This window comes from Crocodylus siamensis, chromosome 4 (genome assembly GCF_052110815.1).
Source record: "Crocodylus siamensis isolate JL-2025a chromosome 4, ASM5211081v1, whole genome shotgun sequence".
NCBI lineage: Eukaryota > Metazoa > Chordata > Crocodylia > Crocodylidae > Crocodylus > Crocodylus siamensis.
This window is the reverse complement of record NC_143398.1, coordinates 158275111-158292785: the sequence shown is the minus strand read 5'-3', so window position 1 is coordinate 158292785 and position 17675 is coordinate 158275111. Positions and strand designations below refer to the sequence as shown.

Sequence of the window (17675 nt, the reverse complement as noted above, 5' to 3'; positions counted from 1 at the left end):
GAGATGGAAAACGAATGGGCGTTTAAGCTGCAGGGACACAGAAGGCAAGATCATGCCAGGATGGAGGAAACAGAAACAGGAGGGTTTGGGCAGGCAAGCAAAAGCAGAGGGGCTGGGGAGGGAAAGATCCTCTGATCACATGCTTCAGTGACAGAGAACAGCGGAGTCAGAAAGCAGCGATAAAGGAAAGAGAAGCAGAGGAGGCCACGAGCATAGCACAAGTTGAAACAAGGGGCAGGATCAATGGGGGTCACAGCCACAAGACATACATGTCTCCTCAAGCTTGGCAATGTGGATCAGGGCCCGGTTCTTCATGCTATCCAGGATCTTCTCCAGCCTCTCCAGGCACATCTTAAGCTGGTTCTCAGCAGCTGCTTGGTCCAACATCTCTTTGAACTTCTCCGTGTAGAAGGCCGCACAGCGCAGCAGCCAGTTGAGAGCGCTCATGAGGGCCCGGCATAAGCCAATGCACTCTTCTGCTTTGCCGTGACAGCTAAGAAAAAAATACAGGAAACAAAACAGGCTTTGTATGTCTCATTATCAGACCTCTCTCTTTATCTCCCTAGTGAGGCCTTAGAGGGTCCTCATCACTCCATATCAGTGCATTTATCCTCAAAGTTCCCATGTGAGGCAGGGAGGACTGAACCACAGGTCACAAGGGAACTCGTGACAAGCTGGGAAATTGAGCCAGGACCCCTAATCCCAGCCCTAAGGACCATCCTCCCTTCCAGGCTCCTCCTATTCACTTCAACTGAAACATGGCTGAAATTGATCAGAATTTTTTTTATCATTTCTTTCACCCTTCAGCTTGTTTGCTGCTCCATCATGCTTAGAACATCCAGCACATCTAAAAATCTCACCCCGCAGGCTCCTCCCAGCCCTTCTGGTCTCTTAATTAAAAGAGAAACTTTCCAAGCCCCCAATCAAATTATCTTGCTAAAAGTGATCAGCATTGATCACCACCCTGTCAAGAGGTGAACGTGCTCTCCCACTGCAGCACAAATCTTTTGGTCCCAGAAGTTTAGATCAAATTAAAGAGAAAATCAAATTCACCAGGGAATGGATTAAGTGGCAGGCTTTGTATTTGGCCAGTGGTAGCTGCTTGTCAACATCTGTGACAAATTAATATTCACTGCTCCAATTCTATTTGATTAAACAGAAGGGCTTCCATACTTTCCTTCCTAACTCCCAGCTCGCTCCCCTGTAGGCTTTATACTCAGCAATTGTCCCTGCTCCTTTAAAAGGGGTTCTTCTGGGTTTTAAGGTGAGATGCAGGACACTGAGGTATTTTACAAACTGTTTAGCGCCCAACACACCATCCACCCTTCCCCTCTTACCGCACCCAGGGTCCTAGTAAACACCTCCTGAATAGCAATAAAACATAATGACTCCAGGCTACATGGCTCTGGTCTAAGACAAGAATAGCATGGAGGGCTGTAGGCCAGGGCTGCAAAATGCAGAGCAGGGGGTGCCCACTCCTGGACCAGCAAAGCAAATGATACTGCAGGTGAAGGACTGAGGCCCTCAGGCTTCCAGGCTTATGCCCAACTGTCGCTATTGAATTCAAGAAGAAATCTTTCCTTGATGACAGGTTATCCCATTACTGTAAACTGCTTGATTTCCCACACACTCCTATAAAGCAGGCATTGGTCCCAGTCACAGCTAGGATACTAGGCTCCATAGGCCACTAGTTTGATTCAGTCTGGCACCATCTATGCTCCCCATATGTTCATCCCTTTTTGGGGGAGTCCATTAAGGGGCACAGGCAGAGCTGAGGGAGATAACCTCCTGATTCTCCTATACTCAATGCTTCCAACTCAGCAGCACCATCAATCTTTCCCAATGAAGTCTGCCCTACCAGCTCCTAGCCATCAAAAACCGAGTGAGGTACAATAGAACAGTAGCACCGTACCTGAGCCGATCACAGAACATATCCATAATCTCCAGCAGTGACTGCACACAGAGATCTCGGGAGAAGTCATCGAACTATGATACAGGGACAAAGAGCAATTTTAAAATCAAGTGCAGTGAACACAAATTTCAGGTGTTTTATAAAAACAGACCCATATGAAACCTGTGTAAACTGCTGTGGGCTTCGGAAGCCACTGCTTACATGACTTGTGCAGGCAGCTAGTTCAACAACACGGGTACAGAACAGGTCAGCATTTCTCAATGGGTGGGTCAGGACCTCCAGCAGGGTCACAAAAGGCCATGGAAGGGTTGCAACATACTGGAAACTTTATGACAATCAAAGCCAAAACAATCCTCTTTGTGTATCTCTCCCTTTAAAGGCCAAGTGCTCCCAGTCAACTTCTCAAAACCCAAGACTACTGAATATTGGATATATATTTTACTCTTATATTCAGGATAAATGGATGAGGGATGTAAGACTGACTGACTGAGCAAGAGGCTGCCAACCTACAGTGTGGACACACTAAGCAAGTCTATCCCCACAGCCACCTGCAGTCTTTCATAATTGCCACACCTCTGGTCCCCACACCTCAGAAAGGATATAAGAACTAGAAAAGGTACAAAGAAGGGTAAAAAGGATTAGTGATAGTATGGGGCTTCCACAGGAGGACAAATTAAAGAGGTTAAGCCTATTCAGTTTAGAAAAGGGATGCCTGAGGTAGGACATGATAAGGATTTACAAAATAATAACTGGTGAAAAGAAAGTAAATAGGGATTTATTATTTACTGTCTCTTAGAATACAAGAACTAGGGGTCACAAAATGAAGCAGTAGGTAGTAAGTATGAAACAAACAAAAGGAAGTACTTTTTCACACAGTGTGTCATTTAAGTGTGGAACTCATTGCCACCAGAGGTTGTGGAAGCTGACCATTTAGCCAGATTCAAAAACAGATTGGACAAATTCCTGAAGGAAGAGGGGCATCAGTAGCTATTGAGCATGGGAGTTAGGGGTACAGCCTTAAAATTACAACTTCCTAGACCTTCTGTGCTGGAGGCTGCAAGACAGAGGAACAATGGGAAAAACTCTGGTCATACCCAGTTCACTCTCCCTTTCAGCATCTGCTCTCTGCCACTGTGTGACAAAGTATACTGGGCAAGACAAACCTACTGTCTGACACACTACGTGGCAGTTCTTATGTTCTCATGCCACTGCTCACACACATCACCCCAGCACTGCAACATGCTTCCCAGAATAAACAAATAAAAACAGCCCAGCCAGACTGACAGCCAGGCTTTTTGCTCAGCAGCTCCAATGGTTCAGTGGGAGGTGCTGGGTGTCTACTGTTCATAAAAATCTGTTCCTTCAAGTGGGACACTCCATTTCAATTACACCAACTAAGATCCTTGGTTTCTATCTACAACACTGTGTTTATGTTAAGGGTTGCCCCCATGCCTAAGAGCTCTGTAGACCGTGAGACACATGAGTTAGCATGTAGTCGTTAAGTTCTAACACATGAGTAACAGGCCTGCTATACTTTTAAACGTGTCACAGCAGAATATATAGAGAAAATTTCCTTAAGAGTATGCAAGGAGGTCTCTTTCCATTGATGGCAAAAAGCTCATTCTCCATAAAGGGGAAGGGAAATGCAAGTCCATGTGATCACTGCTGACTCAGCAAACAATGTCATTTTCCACTTGGCCTATATCTGGCAGGAGTCACAGGGACAGAAATGGTTACACAGATTGTGAGTAAAATGAAAGAGAGCATCTGTCAAGACCTACCTTGCTGATGGCTGTCAGGACAGTAGAGTAAGACACCATCTAAACATGACACAAAACCAGAATAAAAACATTAGCAAAAAACATTTTTCACTGCAATTCATGTTGCCGAGGAACAGCAAGGTCATTTAATGGCCATGTTAGTTGTCATTTAAAATGCATCTCAGGCACTGACCCGACACAAATTTAAACAGACATTTTTAGGTGATTGCTGATTTGTTTTACACCAACTTTACATCAAACATCATTGAGTAACAAGCTAAAGAAATGAAGGATTGGTAGCAGCTGAGGATTTCTCTAGAGGGCAAAGGATCTCTAACCTCTTCTGTATATGCACTTCAGCTTCAATTGCACATTTTTAAAGGAACTTTCTGCCCTGGGGCATAAACTATACAAAGGAACCCTCTGCTGTCATCCCCTCACAGAGGAGAGAGGTGTGACAGGACAATCAGAGGACAGGAGCTGCAGACAGAAAATCCTGAGTTCTGATCCTGCAGTTCTGGACATGTCACTTAACCTTTGAGTCTTGGTTTCCTTAGGGTAATACCCTTAATTTGGGGTTAGGAGAATTAATTCAGTAGTGCCTATAATCTACTCTTGAGACAAACTCTGAAGGTAGGCAGTATTGTTACCTGGGAACTGATGGCATATTTCAGGTAAGACAAGATCAGTGGGTTGGGTGATGGGCCGATCATGGCCTGTTCAAGAAGAGCTTCTGCAATGAAATAACGAGGGCTGTGAGCTTCCAGTTCAGCAAACACACACTTGCTCACTTTCATTATCTTACCACAGGCCAAAAAAAGCCAATGAAAATCTTGCTGATGGTGAAAATTTAGCACGAAACCTCCTTGAAATTAACCAAATCCCAAACTTTCCATTCCCAGTAGTGTATGGTAGTAAATAATTTAGGAGGTATAAAGCATCCTGCTGCTAACTCAGCTCTCACAGAGAATCATTGGCCAAAACAGACCCTAGTGTGTTAAAGTTGCTTTTGTCTTCACAGTCCCTAGCCTGAGACAGAAAACCAGTGATTCCAGAGACAATCAGGCTGCTTTACCTGAGTGACTTCAACTACAGGTACTTTGGGGTTGAACTCTGCAGGACAGGCAAGCACCCGACACTGAAAAAGTCCATGCACTTTTGGCACACATTCTCCCTTGGCTGTCCGCCAGAGCCTGGCCTTGGCAAGCTCGAGGGCACAGTGTCCAGTATACGTCCTATCTGCTCAGTCAAGCCATTAATTGACCGTTAGAACCACAGCAACGGAGCACGGGAACAGCCTCATGAAGGCAGTCCCCTATGCCGCAGCACGTCCTTTAATTAGTTCAAGGCACCCGGACACCAGAGGCGGACACTGCCATTAGGGACTCACTAAATAAGCACAGCCACCACTTCCTCAGAAGGAAGCCACTTCAAGGGATGACACCAGCTCCAATCCACAGACAGCAATAAGTGACAAGGCAGTGAATTACAATGGCTCCTGACTCAAAGCATTGTGGTTTTTGCTCAGCTATGCCTGATACCAGGAGCTGGAGGAATTTTTCAGCTCACCCCAAAAAAGAAATGCCAGCAACAACTTTTCTCTTTCCTGTCCCAATCTCACTGGGGAGATACTCCTTCCAGTCCAGCCAAGCACTGGTACCCAGTGGCACATGTTGCTACAGCTCTGCTAGGCAGTGGAACTAGGCTGACACCTGGTTGCCAATCTTTATTTTTCCCCTTTATTGTTTGGTTTTAAAAGCCATGTCTGAACTTAAAGGGACTGTGTCTAAGCCTAATATAAGAAGATAGCTTGTAAAGGAAATCCGCATTAAAACAAGGGTGATTACTGTGGCTATTCCAAATGACAAGCAAGCCCTCTCTATACTCCCCCAATCCCAGAATTACTTACATTAGGGCAGCCTGTTCAGACTTTCCTATCAAGACCAACCCCCACTCTACTAACACAGAGAAGGAAACAGTCCTTACCCTGTTCAGACTAAATAGACAAGACAGGCAACTCCAGAGGCAGGGAGGAAAGAGGCACAGAGAAGGGAAGGGGCTTGCCAAAAAAGTCGCACAGCAGGTCAGTGGCAGAGCTGGGATTGGACCCAAAGTCTTTTGAGTGCCTTCACCACTGCTTTTTTTCCTTTCACTTTAAAAAAAATCACACTCCCCTATCTCCTTGCTACTCATGGCATTCAGTTCGGTCCTCTCAATTCATAATAGGCAACTGCTGTTTCTTCAACACCATCCAATTTCTATAGACCAGTAGTTCTTAAACTTTTAAGGTTCAAGGATTCAAGACATCCCTCAGAAAATGCCAGCTGTTCGTTTTCACTCATTTCTTGACTATGGAAAAAATAATAGAGCATTTTTTCTTGTGCAAAGAACTCAGAAAGCCCACAACAGGTCAGAATAGTGTTAACACTGTAGATTCCTATTTCAAATCTCCGGTTTTATCTTGTGAATCATGTTTGTACACTAACATTGCTAAAATAGTGTGGCATCCAGCGGCACCCTTAAAATGATCTCAAGTACTCCAGGGTGCTGTGGCATGCTGGTTGAGAATCGTGACTATATGGAAACCAGGACTACACAGATTAGTTATGATGACATGGGACTAGAAGCTGCAAATCCAAGTGCCTAAAGTTTAAGCTGTTATATCCAAACTCTGCCAACTACACACAAATGGCCTGATCTCCAAAGGCTTCAATGCTCACAGCTCCCTCTGAAAGCAAAGGGACCAGGCAGCTTCTCTGTCAATGCCTCAGTTTGGATACAAAAGCCTAAATTTAGGCAACCGGGTTTGAAAATATTGACCATTGTGCCCAATCCGTGTTGAATGCTTTACAGAGAAATGGGGGCCTGCATAATATTAATAAAAGCTTATCTAAGAGGCTAAAATGCAGACAAAGGAGTGGAGGCAGGAAACAAGCAGGCAAAGAGGAGTTGAAGCCTGGAATAAGGAATGTACAATGTGTGGGAGTGGCAAGGAGATAAAGCATGTATCACAGTACAACTTGGCATATAAATGAATTGTAGCACAATGATATCTGAAGGGATCCCATCACAGCAGCTGTTACTCTGGGTTACAGACGTGTAACCTGTGTATTCTTTTGTATAGCAAGATCCAGTTCACACACAACGTGAAAGGTCTGTTACCCACAGCTGAGCAGAAGCTTTCAATAGTGACCCTGGACTTGGTAGAAGCACTAAATAGCATATTTTTGCACCTTTGTTTATAAACATCCCATTTCAAGTCACTAGGATTGTGAAGAAAACTTTCAAAAAAATAGTCGATGCTGTTTATTTGCTAAAGCCTGCAGTCTGTGCCAGTGCCTCTCAGAAAAACAGGACTCTGGTCAGTTTTGATTGCAAAAATTTGTCCTCTAAGAAAGATTTTAGCAAAAGCAAGAAAAGGAATTATACCTAGGAGAGACGGGGAGATACCGTAGCAAAGGAACACACTCTCCAGGGCAGGAAAGGGATGGAATAGCAGATGTATTACTTCCCAACTGGGTCTTGCATCTGTTGTGGGAATCCAAGGAAATAAGAGTGGAAATGGCTTTCCATCCCAGCAAGCAAGCCAGGTGAGGCTTCAAATTTAACAGCACACACCCTCTAAATAGAAGCTGATATTACAGAAGCGGCACACTTCAGAAACACCCAAGCACAGCACCACAGTAAAAATCATAGGACCCTCCCACTTCCCAGCAGCGGCAAACTGGACTTCTCATTGATGCACTGCTCTCAGGACCTGGCTGTTGCTTTCAAAATCCTGATTTTATTCTGGCCTCTGATGAGAAGGAATAATCCTGCCACTGTTAAGTGTCCAATCAATTCCAGGGGCCCTATACTAATGCATCAATAAAGAATTTTTGAAAGCAAGTGAAAACAGATATCAAGTGAAAAAGAATCCCCACCCCCTCCCCTGGAGAGAGAAAAAACCATGGGGATGAAATTGGTATGTAGGGAAGATAGAATTTCAGGATACAGGAGATCATGATACAGGAGATCCAACCAACAGAACAACAAGGATGCTCTGTTTCATTCTTAATGTTGGTTTAAATAGGGGCTTTTCCCCTTTAAAACCTCCCCTTCAAAGCAGTCCAGGGCCAAGCGCTTTATATTTATATAAATCTTCCCAATGCATGCTTATAGGAGAAAACTTAGCAACAGGTTACTATAATTGGCATAAGAGCCTGGCAAATCTTTAGCTATGTAAACTCAAGTAGGCAACATTTGGCAGGATTTGTGGCAGCCCCCTTTCTTGAATAGGGAAGCAGAAAATAAATGCTAATAACATCTGTGGGTTGGAAGATGCTCCCATTAAAAAAACCCAAAAAACTGTCATTTTTATATAGCGCTTTTCATCCTTGGGTGTGTTATTCCATTGTATAACTAGGCATCAGATGGGAAAGCAATGGATCAAAGTCACATAGGTAACCAAGAGCTGGTTACTTAGGGTAGGTCAGTGGATGGAGCACTGTAGTTCTAACTCCCTTGGCATCTGTAATAGCTCAAGTGTTATTGCAGTGAGCAATCGTGAGACAGCTCTCCCATCCTACAAAGATTTAAATGCTTAATTTTTAGCATATCACTGAATTCAGCAGGGCTTAGCACATGTGTAAGTCTTTGCAGGACTAGAGCTCTAAGATATGCCTACATTTCAACCGAATGCCAGGTGTATACCCAGGCTAAAATGAAAGCTATTTAGTTTGGGCAATAGTAGCAAAGATTTGGCAGCCTGCATTTGTAGCAACAGAAACGCACCCCTGGCATCTCTGGTGGGGTTGTAGCTGAGCAGCTTTCCTGCCTATGTATCCATATCCTCACAGCTACCCAAGGGAGCATAGGTATGCCTACACCTGCTGCAACCCCACCTTTGCTGGGAAGAGCAAACACGTCCTCCATTTCCAAAGGATGCTGCCAGACAGTTTTAAGTTCTGATAAAGCTGTGGGAGAGATAACTAGGAATACATTACAACAGTGCAATTTGCTTTCCTTCACCATGCATCCACCTCGCTTGGAAGCACACACATACCACAGACAGACGTTTGCACCAACATGCAAGCTAAATCCTGACCTGCCAGGTTAAGTATGTCCCACGTGGCTCCTTTAGGGAAGAATTTCTTCATATTGATGGCCCACTGGTAATCGCTCCACCGTTCCTTCCAGGCCTGAAGAATGGCCTGCTTCAGATTGACAACCTTCATCCTTCAGGTCTGAAAGCAAGAGGGGGAAAGGTTTGGCAGCATCATGAGAGCAGGTGTTTTTCACCATCCCATTTGGGCCTCCCAGGGAATGGCATCACCTTGCACCTCTACAAGGCCTCATGCATGAGCTCCTATGTTATTATTCATGCCACTGGCACCACTTATAAGGGGGCAGCGCTGGCTGGTCCAAGTGGTGAGCTGAGAGACTGGTGTCCCACTTCCAACCTAAGGGGGGAAGGATAGGCTCAGGGGTGAGAACTGGGAGTGGGGGCAACTCGGAACTGTGAAGACAGGGCCCCTGGAAACTACTTCCAGCCACCGGGAACAGGCAGGGCCTGGCGCTCAAGGCAGTGACCGGCCCGGACTTCTGGGTCCCTTCGCCCCCTGGGGAGAGAGCAGGCTCCTGCCAGGCGATGTCTCTTCCCAGCCCGGGGGTGGGGAGGAAAGGGGGCCACCCCTCTACCCAACCCCTCCCCCCGCAGCCGGATTCCAGGGTGGCCCCCCACCCCTCACCTGCGAGCCCCCCAGCAGCCCAACACAGAGAAAGCGCCTCCTCCGCGCCCTGGACTACGCCATCTTAGCACCTACCAACAAGACCTCCCCTGATTGGCCGGAAGAAAGCACGAGCGCCGCGGAGCCTCCTGGGAGTTGTAGTTCTTGGGGCGTTGGCTCCTGGCAGTCCCCAATGCAGGCAGCTAGGCTGTCTCTGCCAGCGGGGGAAGTGAGGGGTGCGGACGTTGGGTGGGGAAAACTGGGCAAGGATTTAATTTTTTCGTCAAAATCCCCGCAGAGTTAGAAATCCGTGGCATGAGTGACTGGTGCTTCCTGAATCTGAGGGAGCACCCGCAGAAGCCACCGACCCTGTCGGGGGGCACCAGCCCTACCGACAGTATCAGTATTGGCTGTCAGCGGGGGCACCGGCCCCGTCGGGGGGGTGGCACGTGCACCCCCAACCAGTCACCTATAATCCATGGTACCAGAAAGCTTGCCCCCTCCTTCCTGGCTGGGCAGCGTGGCCCAGGAAAGCTCCCTGCTATCACTCAGGTCTGCCACCCCCCACCATAGTGCTGCCAGGGGTATGGTAATTGTCATATCTGTACCATAATTTCAACCCTTTTAGGGATGTATGATTGATAACAGTGAAGCATTCCAAATGTACCATAATTTTTGAGGCAGCTCATTGATATAGCACATGTAAAACCCAAATCACACTCAGAGAGTCCAAACCAACTTTTGGACTTGCTGTCAGCACATCCTTATGACTGCTTGCCTTGAAATAAAGAAATGCTCCAACTTCGATGACCCAGTGCTTCCTCACTCACCCGTGAGTTATAGTGAGCAATAGGAAGTAAATAAGTTTTATTTCCTTTTTTTTCAGTATACTATCATTTTTCTGCAAATACAATAATTTTGAGCTTCATATTTAAGATCTAGCAATGCTGACCTTCAGACACAAATGTTGTCAGGTGGAAGGATGGGTTTATGCAGCTGGTAGAGCAGGTATAGCTCAGTGGTAGTGTATTTGACTACAGATCAAAGTGTCTTTGGTTCAAACCCAAGTGCCCTCTTTGGGTTCAGTACTCAGGCCAGTACATTTTTTCAACACATTCATTTGGATTCAGTTTTTAAAAGCAAACTGACAAAGTTCACTGATGACACCAAACTGTGGGAACATGGTCACTATGGGGGAGCACTCACTACAGGCTGACTTGGATAGGCTTGCGAGGCAGGCAGACCTCAACCTGATGATGTTTAATACAGAAAATTGTTAAGTGCTCCAGCTGGGGAGAAATAATCCACAATATACTTACAGGCTCAAGCAGTGCTACACTTGCCAGCACCATAACTGAATGAGACCTGGGTGTCGTGATAGACAACAAAATGAACACGAGCCACCAATGCAGTGCTGTAGCTGGCAGAGCCAATCAAACACTGGCATGCCTCTACCAAAGCATCTTGAGTAAGGCTAAGGATGTCATCCTCCTGCTCTACTTGGCCTTGGTGAGACCACAGCTGGAGTACTGCATCCAGTTCTGGGAGCCACGCTTCAGGAAGGATGTGGAGAAGCTCGAGAGAGTCCAAAGGAGGACCAGATGCATGATTTGAGGCTAGAGGGCAGGTCATATGAGGAGAGGCTGAAAGACTTGGGACTGTTCAGCCTGGAAAAGAGAAGACTCAGAGGGGACTTGGTGGCAGCCAATAAGTATATTAGGGGTGCACATCAGGGCCTGAGGGAGCATCTGTTCACCAAGGCATTTCAGGGGAAGACAAGAAACAATGGTCATAAACTGACTGAAGACCACTTCAGGCAGTACATAAGGAAGAACTTCTTTACAAGTTGAGTGCCAAGGGTTTGGAACAGGCTCCCTGCCAAAGGTGGTACAGTCACCCACCCTGGCAATCTTCAAAAAGCACCTTGACACCCATCTTGCTGGGTCATCTGACCCCAGCAGTTTTTCCTGCCCAAGTACAGGGGGATTGGACTCAGTGATCTGTAAGGTCCCTTCTAGTCCCTAACATCTATGAAACTATGAAACCAGGGGTGCTTGAGTCCCAGCTCGCAAGCTAAATCCAGGGTACAGAGCTGTGCCACCTTGCTTCACCAGGGGTCAGAAAATTTTGTGGTGAGAGAATGGAGCCAGATCCAGCACTGCCCAAGCCATTGCCACGCTGCGGGATCCATGCTAGGTCTGCCTCCCCACCAGTCTGGAATAGGTCAAGCTGCTTCCAGTCCCTGTGTTCCCCCCGCCCCCACACATGTCCAGATTGGAGCCAGCTTGGAGCCTGGCCCTGATCCACGTGTCTGGATCAGGGCCATGCTGCTCCCTACCAGCCTGTACATCCAGATTTGGGCCAAATCATTCATTCCCCACCCCCTTGGATGATCAGATCAGGGTCAGGCTGCAAACCCTCCTCAGCCAGCCCTGTATGCAGGATCTAGTCCACCATCCAAATGCGGCCCACAGACAGACCTGGCATTGCCCATCTGGCTTGCAGAGCAAAAATGTTGGCCACCACTGTTATAGACTAATGATTCTCACCCAAGGTGCTGGGGGGTACCCTGAGGTGCCACAAGATCTTTTAAGGGGTGCTGCAAGGTGTTAGGAGACAAGCCAGGTGTGAGGAGACATGTGCAGGTTCAGGCTGGTCCCTGCCTGACCACTGCCCTGCCTCCACTGCCTGTCCCCTCAGCAAGGACGTAGTACCATTTTTGAAACGGAGTGCTGCTCAGCTCAAAAGTTATGGAGAGGGCCTCGAGTAAGCTAGGGTGCCTCAAGAAAAATGAGGGGTGCCATGCATTTAAAAAGGTTGAGAACCACTGTTCTAGACTAACCAATATAGATATAGCTATAATACATGCTTTTGAGGGCTGTTGCTCACTTCATCAGCTGCTGCTGAAACTTCAGCTCACAAAGGTTTGTGCAAGAGATAAATAGATTAATTGATGGATGAGTCTACTTTAGTTAGTCTAGAACAGTAATTTGTAACCAGGGTCCTGGGGCACCCTGGAGTGCCATCAGATCCTTTGAAGAGTGCCAGAGGAAATGTAAGAGGATTAGGGAAGTGTGAAGAGATAAGCAGATCAGGGCAGGCTCAGGCTTTTCCTGATTGGTGGCCCTCCTGCCCCCACTGCAAGGAGGTAAGCCCTTTAATAAATAAATTAGCTTTTGAAATGAGGCACCCCTCAATTCACAAAAGTTATGGAGAGTGCCTTGAATCTAAAAGGTTGAGAACTACTGGTCTATAAGATTTTTTTTTAAAGATTTTTTTGTGTTCCAAGCCAAATCAGCCAAATCAAGTCCAAGTCCATGAGTCAGTTCAGAACTTAAGTGGCCCTACAACCAGCATACATCCTTCACCCCCACCAGGAGCTTTAGCTACTACTGGTATATAAGATACAAATCTACCCTGCCTTCAACTTACAAGAGAACAGGGCTGAATCCTGAGATGGGTGGGGCCAGGATGGGGAGAGGTCACAGCCAGAGAGGCTGGGACTCTGCTTCTTCTAAGAAACAGTCAGCTTCTATGGCTCAGTAATATCTTCTTTATTGATTCATGGTTCTGCCAGCCACACAACAAGCTCTTTCAAATGTCCAGGAAGCTGTCCCCACTCTCAGGAGCTCACCACTAGAAGAGCCTGTGAGGTTCCCAATTGATCCTTCAATCAGTGATTGTCAGAGCATGGCCCACTGGGAGCTGGCCAGATACTGGTATAAGTTTTGCATGTTGTAGTATGTGGCTACCATGTTTCTAAGTGTGATGTGGGCTGAGCATATAGTCCTGACTCCCTCAACATCTTCTCCTTTCCTTTCCAATTGTTAGGCCGCTTTAAAAGATACTTAAATATGTGCAATAAGTCCCTAGATGTAGCTTTCCCCCAGCAAACAATCACTATAGCAACCACAGGGATGAGATATCATTGGGATATAGGAGGGCAGGTGAGGGGCAGGACAAGTGGTAGCAAAAAGGTGGGGGTGGTGGGGAAGGTAGGGAAGGGTGGGAAGGAATGTTTGTGAGCCTTTTTTGTGAGATAAATTGGAAAAGGTTAAACGCAGTGTTCTCTTGTACAGTCGCTGTATTTGCAGTAGGACTTACAGCACACAGAGAGGTAGAAATCTTTAGTTCTCAAGGACAAGTGGCAGGCTTTTCAGAGAAGAGCACCACCTTCCCAACCTGGTGCACAGTTCTCTGTGCCAAGCCCTCTGGTTGGAGGAGGCCATCAGAAGGGGGTAGACCTGGCATATGTTTGGGGATTGTCTTGGTTCCCTTCCCTGTTTCGAGGGAATGCAGACGTGCTGAGCTGGGCGTGCTCTGCCACCAAGAAAAGCAGGAGACGAATATTTGTGCAAAACTCCATATTGACTCAGTCACATGCTGGAACCTGCGGTCTCTGTGGGTCTCACCAACCAGATCATGACACAGCACTGCATTCTGGGACCCCTTCGTCTGTAGCTCTATGCTAAAGGCAGGGTTGCATTTGGCAACCTCTGCAGTAAAGACCTAGCCCAAGCCACTCTCTTAGTGATCTACTCACAACTCTGAGTGCCTTACGGTCTGACCATTCCCAGCTTCTGGATTCCCTTTACTCACTATAACTGATTCTCCTATGAAGGTGCTACCCACAGTGATTCTAGGTGGGAGAGGTATTTCAGTGCAAGGGTGGCTGATCAGTCAGATGAGTGAACTGGGAGTTGACAGAGCTTCCCAGCTTTGCTTGTGGGCGAATCAGCATCCTCTGTGTTCCTGTGCAGTAACTTTGTCATTGGTGCTCAAAGTGCAACCCTCAGGCTAAATCCAGCTCTGAGCTGAGCCATCCAGCCCATGGGGGTTCCTAGAGATTTGGAGGCAGGGGAGCAGTGGCAGCTTTAATTGCCACAACTCTGGGAGCCCCGTGGTGATTAATGATGCCAAAGCTCCCTTTCCACTGAATGTCGGGACTTGTGGGGAGCCTCATAGGCTGACTGATGTGGTCCTATGTGCAAGATCAGACAAGTGCATGGAGCCAGTCCACGGCTGGACCCAGTGCATAGGGTCTGACCAGGTGCATGTCCCCAGACCTGGCACATGAAGTTGATTTGCCTGCTGGATCCAGTTTGTGAAGTCAGCCCGTACATTGGATTTCACCCAAGAACTGGTTGCACCCTAGTCATATAACCCATGTGGTGGAAAATGTGACCACCACTGGGTTAGATTGTAAGCTCTTTGGGGCATGGACTGCCTCTTGCAACATATATGTGCAGCACCTACCAATACCAGGTTACACTTTGTAAATAATAACAGTGACTAATCCAGGAGCCCTGGACTCCTGGTTTCTAGCCTGTGATTGTCTCATGGCCCCAACTAACTTGTGTTGTCTCAGTTTCCTAGTGTTTAGACACAGAGAACACTTCCTTTCACGTGGGGTGGGGCTTGTCCCATGGCATGGCCACAGGTCCCAGAAAACCCTTTATTAAAGGAGTTAGAAGGCGGCCAGGAGCCAGACTTACACCTGCCATGTGTTGTGGCCACTCAGAATTCCATAGTAGATCCCAACCCTGCCCATGGACAAAGCCCCAGGACAGCATGCTCCATCTGGAAGATACTTGGTTCTGGTTATTAACAATGTAGGTGGGCATGACACACATCTGTGTCACTCTGATGTGGTCCAAGAGAGGGCAGCAGTCTTGCTCTCCCTCAGATATGCAGAGACACATAGACAAGTATGTCGCAGTGCAATTATCAGTCGCCCAAAGGCAGAGACTCTGTGCTAGTATAAGAGTGCAGCCATACTTGCGAGATGCAGGACCCCTCTAGACATCCCTGAAACAAGCAGGCCAGAACTCCACACTGGTGCTACACTCACTGCAGTGAGCAGTGACCCTGTCCATCCTCAACACAGTGATGGGCATGCTCCCAAGTGGTGCAGCTGAGTGTCTGTGCATCTGAAGCTGCTGGCAGGGTGGATGCTCTGGGCTTGCAGCAAGAAGCTGTTCCTGCCATCCGTCTTTCCCCACAGGAGTCCCCCTCTCCTCCCCCGCCTAAGCCAGTTTTGCTGCTGTGTCACCATCTTCCCCCATGGAAGCATGCAGTTCCCCACCATAAACCCAGTGTCTCCTAGTCACGTGTCCACTGCTCGCAGCAAATAACGGCACAGTTCGCCATCTGCCTGGAAAATTGGGAAGTGACTCGGAAGCAATCCTAGAGAAGGAGCTGAGTCCCTGACAGCGTTAACCCAGCAAGCTTCCAGCTTCACGCAGGGGCTCTGCACTTCCTGTGCTACAGACATGTTCTGGACAAAACCGAGCTCCTGGTGACCTGTGTATGGCCCCCCACTGGCTACTAGGGGGTCACTGCCAGTGCAGAGTTCTGGGCCACCTGCTCAGGGATTCTCAAGATGGTCCCTGTATTCAAAGTCACCAAATAGTCTGTGCTTGCCTCATGGTCTGGGCAACTTGCCCAGGGTTTCAAGATGAAGCCAAAAAGCAGATTGGGCCCAGCTCAAAATCAGGCCCAAGCTGTGGGCACAAGGCCTTTGCACCTGAGTTGACAGCAAAGAGGTGCTGGATATCCAGGGCCCCTGTTGGCACCAATGCAGTTTGTGAGCAGCATCAGGCTATGCCAGTTGGTAATGACTGCTGAAGCCAACCATGTCTGACCTCGCTCCAAGTTTTGCAGTAGGGACAGTGGACTTCACGCAGGCTGGGAGCCAGGACTCCTGGATTCTACCCTTGGTTATGCTAATGACTTGCTGTGTGACCTTGGGCAAATCTTCCATCTTCTGTGACCTGCAGTTTCCCTATCTGAATGAGGATAGTAACAATGCGGGGCCATCATGCCCCTCTCTACAATGCTGGCGGCCCAGGGTAAAAAGTGGGGTGGGCAACACCAAGCATTGCACTGAACTGAGTGGTGCATGTGTGTCACCGCTGCCTCCTGCTGAATGGAATCACACACAGATCAGCTGTGTGTCATATGTCTTTTACTCCTGATGGAGAATCCTTTTTAATTCAAGTGCAAGGGGCCTGGGTTTTTCAGTGAAGAAGAAGCTGAGCTCTATTGCCTCCTCTTCCAGCAACCCAGTGGTGGTACAATAGAGAGCCACCCCGGCAGCATTTCACTGTCTGAAAGCTGCTGTCTGCCCCTCTGCTTGTTCCTTTCTCTCTGTTGTGGCTGTGGAATCTGTTGTTCTTTTCATTTTCAGCTGGAGGGAACAGATGGCAGCAGCTTAGAGTGAGGATCAGCCCGAGCCTAGTGCAGAATACCAGTGTGTTACCAAGTCTCTCTCTTCCCCTCCAGGCCCTCAACTTGCTGCCTGTGGGCTCCTCTCTCTAGCTGCTGGGCCAGTAGGAGCTGAAGTGGTGCTGCCCACAGGCCCTATTTCATCTTTGAATAATCTTACTATGTACGTGGTGGCAGGACTCAGAAACTTGACCAGCTCCATGCTGGGCCATGGACTGCACAGACAATTGTGTCCTGCAGATATAGGAAGGGAGAACCAGAGCACAGAGGAATGAAGAGATTTGCCATGGTCATTCAGAGTGTCTGTGGCATGACTAGAAGTGGGACCTCATTGTCCTAATCCTATCTGCTCCTGCTGTTAACTACCCCAGTGGAAGCCAGTGCATGCCTCAATGCAGGACACTGAGAAACATTCCTGTACCTTTGAAATAAAACTGTGATTCTTTGGGATGCTCCCTTCATGGCACCCACCACACACAGGCCTTTCCTAGGGCCTGATTGGTCCAACCTGCTCCCAGTATCCCTCAGCATCTCCCTGCTCATCCTATATGCAGGAAAACTGAGGCCCAGAGGAGGAGAAAGAGTCACTCAAGGTCCCATTTTGAGTTTAGCAGCAGAGTTGTGCATAGAACCCAGGAGGCCTGGCTCCCCATTCAGTATTTTAGTGCTTGACCATGGTGTTGCACTAGTACAGCTCATACTAGGACTCCATTTCTCATCAAAGTGCTTGCAGGCATGGTGAATCTGAGGCTCAGACCTCTGCCAGGGGGTGGAGCCTTCTCCAGCAGCCTCCCCAGGGAGACTTGGTGCGACTGACCTTGGGGTCATGGTGTCAGGGCTGCTCCAGGGGGAAGCACTCTCTGTCCCTGCAACAGGAAGAAAGTGCCAGTCTCTATGGCTGTTGGTTTCCCCTCTACACCTTCCCCGCCACAAAGGAAAAGAGTAAGCAACGGTGGAAAACAGGGGGCTCCCATGGGCGCAGGGCCTGATCCTTGTTCTTGTGACAAGTGAAGGCCACCTTCCTCCATGGCCTCTGGCTGGGTCTTCAGCTCCCCTGGAGAAGCAGCT

General features: G+C 47.9%; 1 protein-coding gene across 7 annotated transcripts in view; it reads right to left on the bottom strand.

Annotated features, from left to right (window-relative positions):
* MED24 (mediator complex subunit 24) overlaps positions 1-9471 on the bottom strand; it is a 42445-nt gene extending 32974 nt beyond the window's left edge. For 3 of the 7 annotated variants that reach the window (XM_090044486.1, XM_090044487.1, XM_090044485.1), the window contains exons 1-7: positions 9402-9471; positions 8759-8897; positions 7102-7200; positions 4323-4405; positions 3694-3732; positions 1913-1986; positions 270-493 (exon numbers count right to left, since the gene is read on the bottom strand). In XM_090044486.1, the coding sequence (XP_089900612.1) occupies positions 270-493; positions 1913-1986; positions 3694-3732; positions 4323-4405; positions 7102-7200; positions 8759-8888 (649 nt within the window). In that variant the 5' untranslated portion in view covers positions 8889-8897; positions 9402-9471. Of the gene's footprint in view, positions 1-269; positions 494-1912; positions 1987-3693; positions 3733-4322; positions 4406-7101; positions 7201-8555; positions 8687-8758; positions 8898-9401 lie in introns of those variants that run through there. The other 4 variants (XM_090044491.1, XM_090044488.1, XM_090044490.1 and 1 more) reach the window with 3 other exon arrangements.
* Between the last annotated feature and the right edge of the window lie 8204 nt (positions 9472-17675).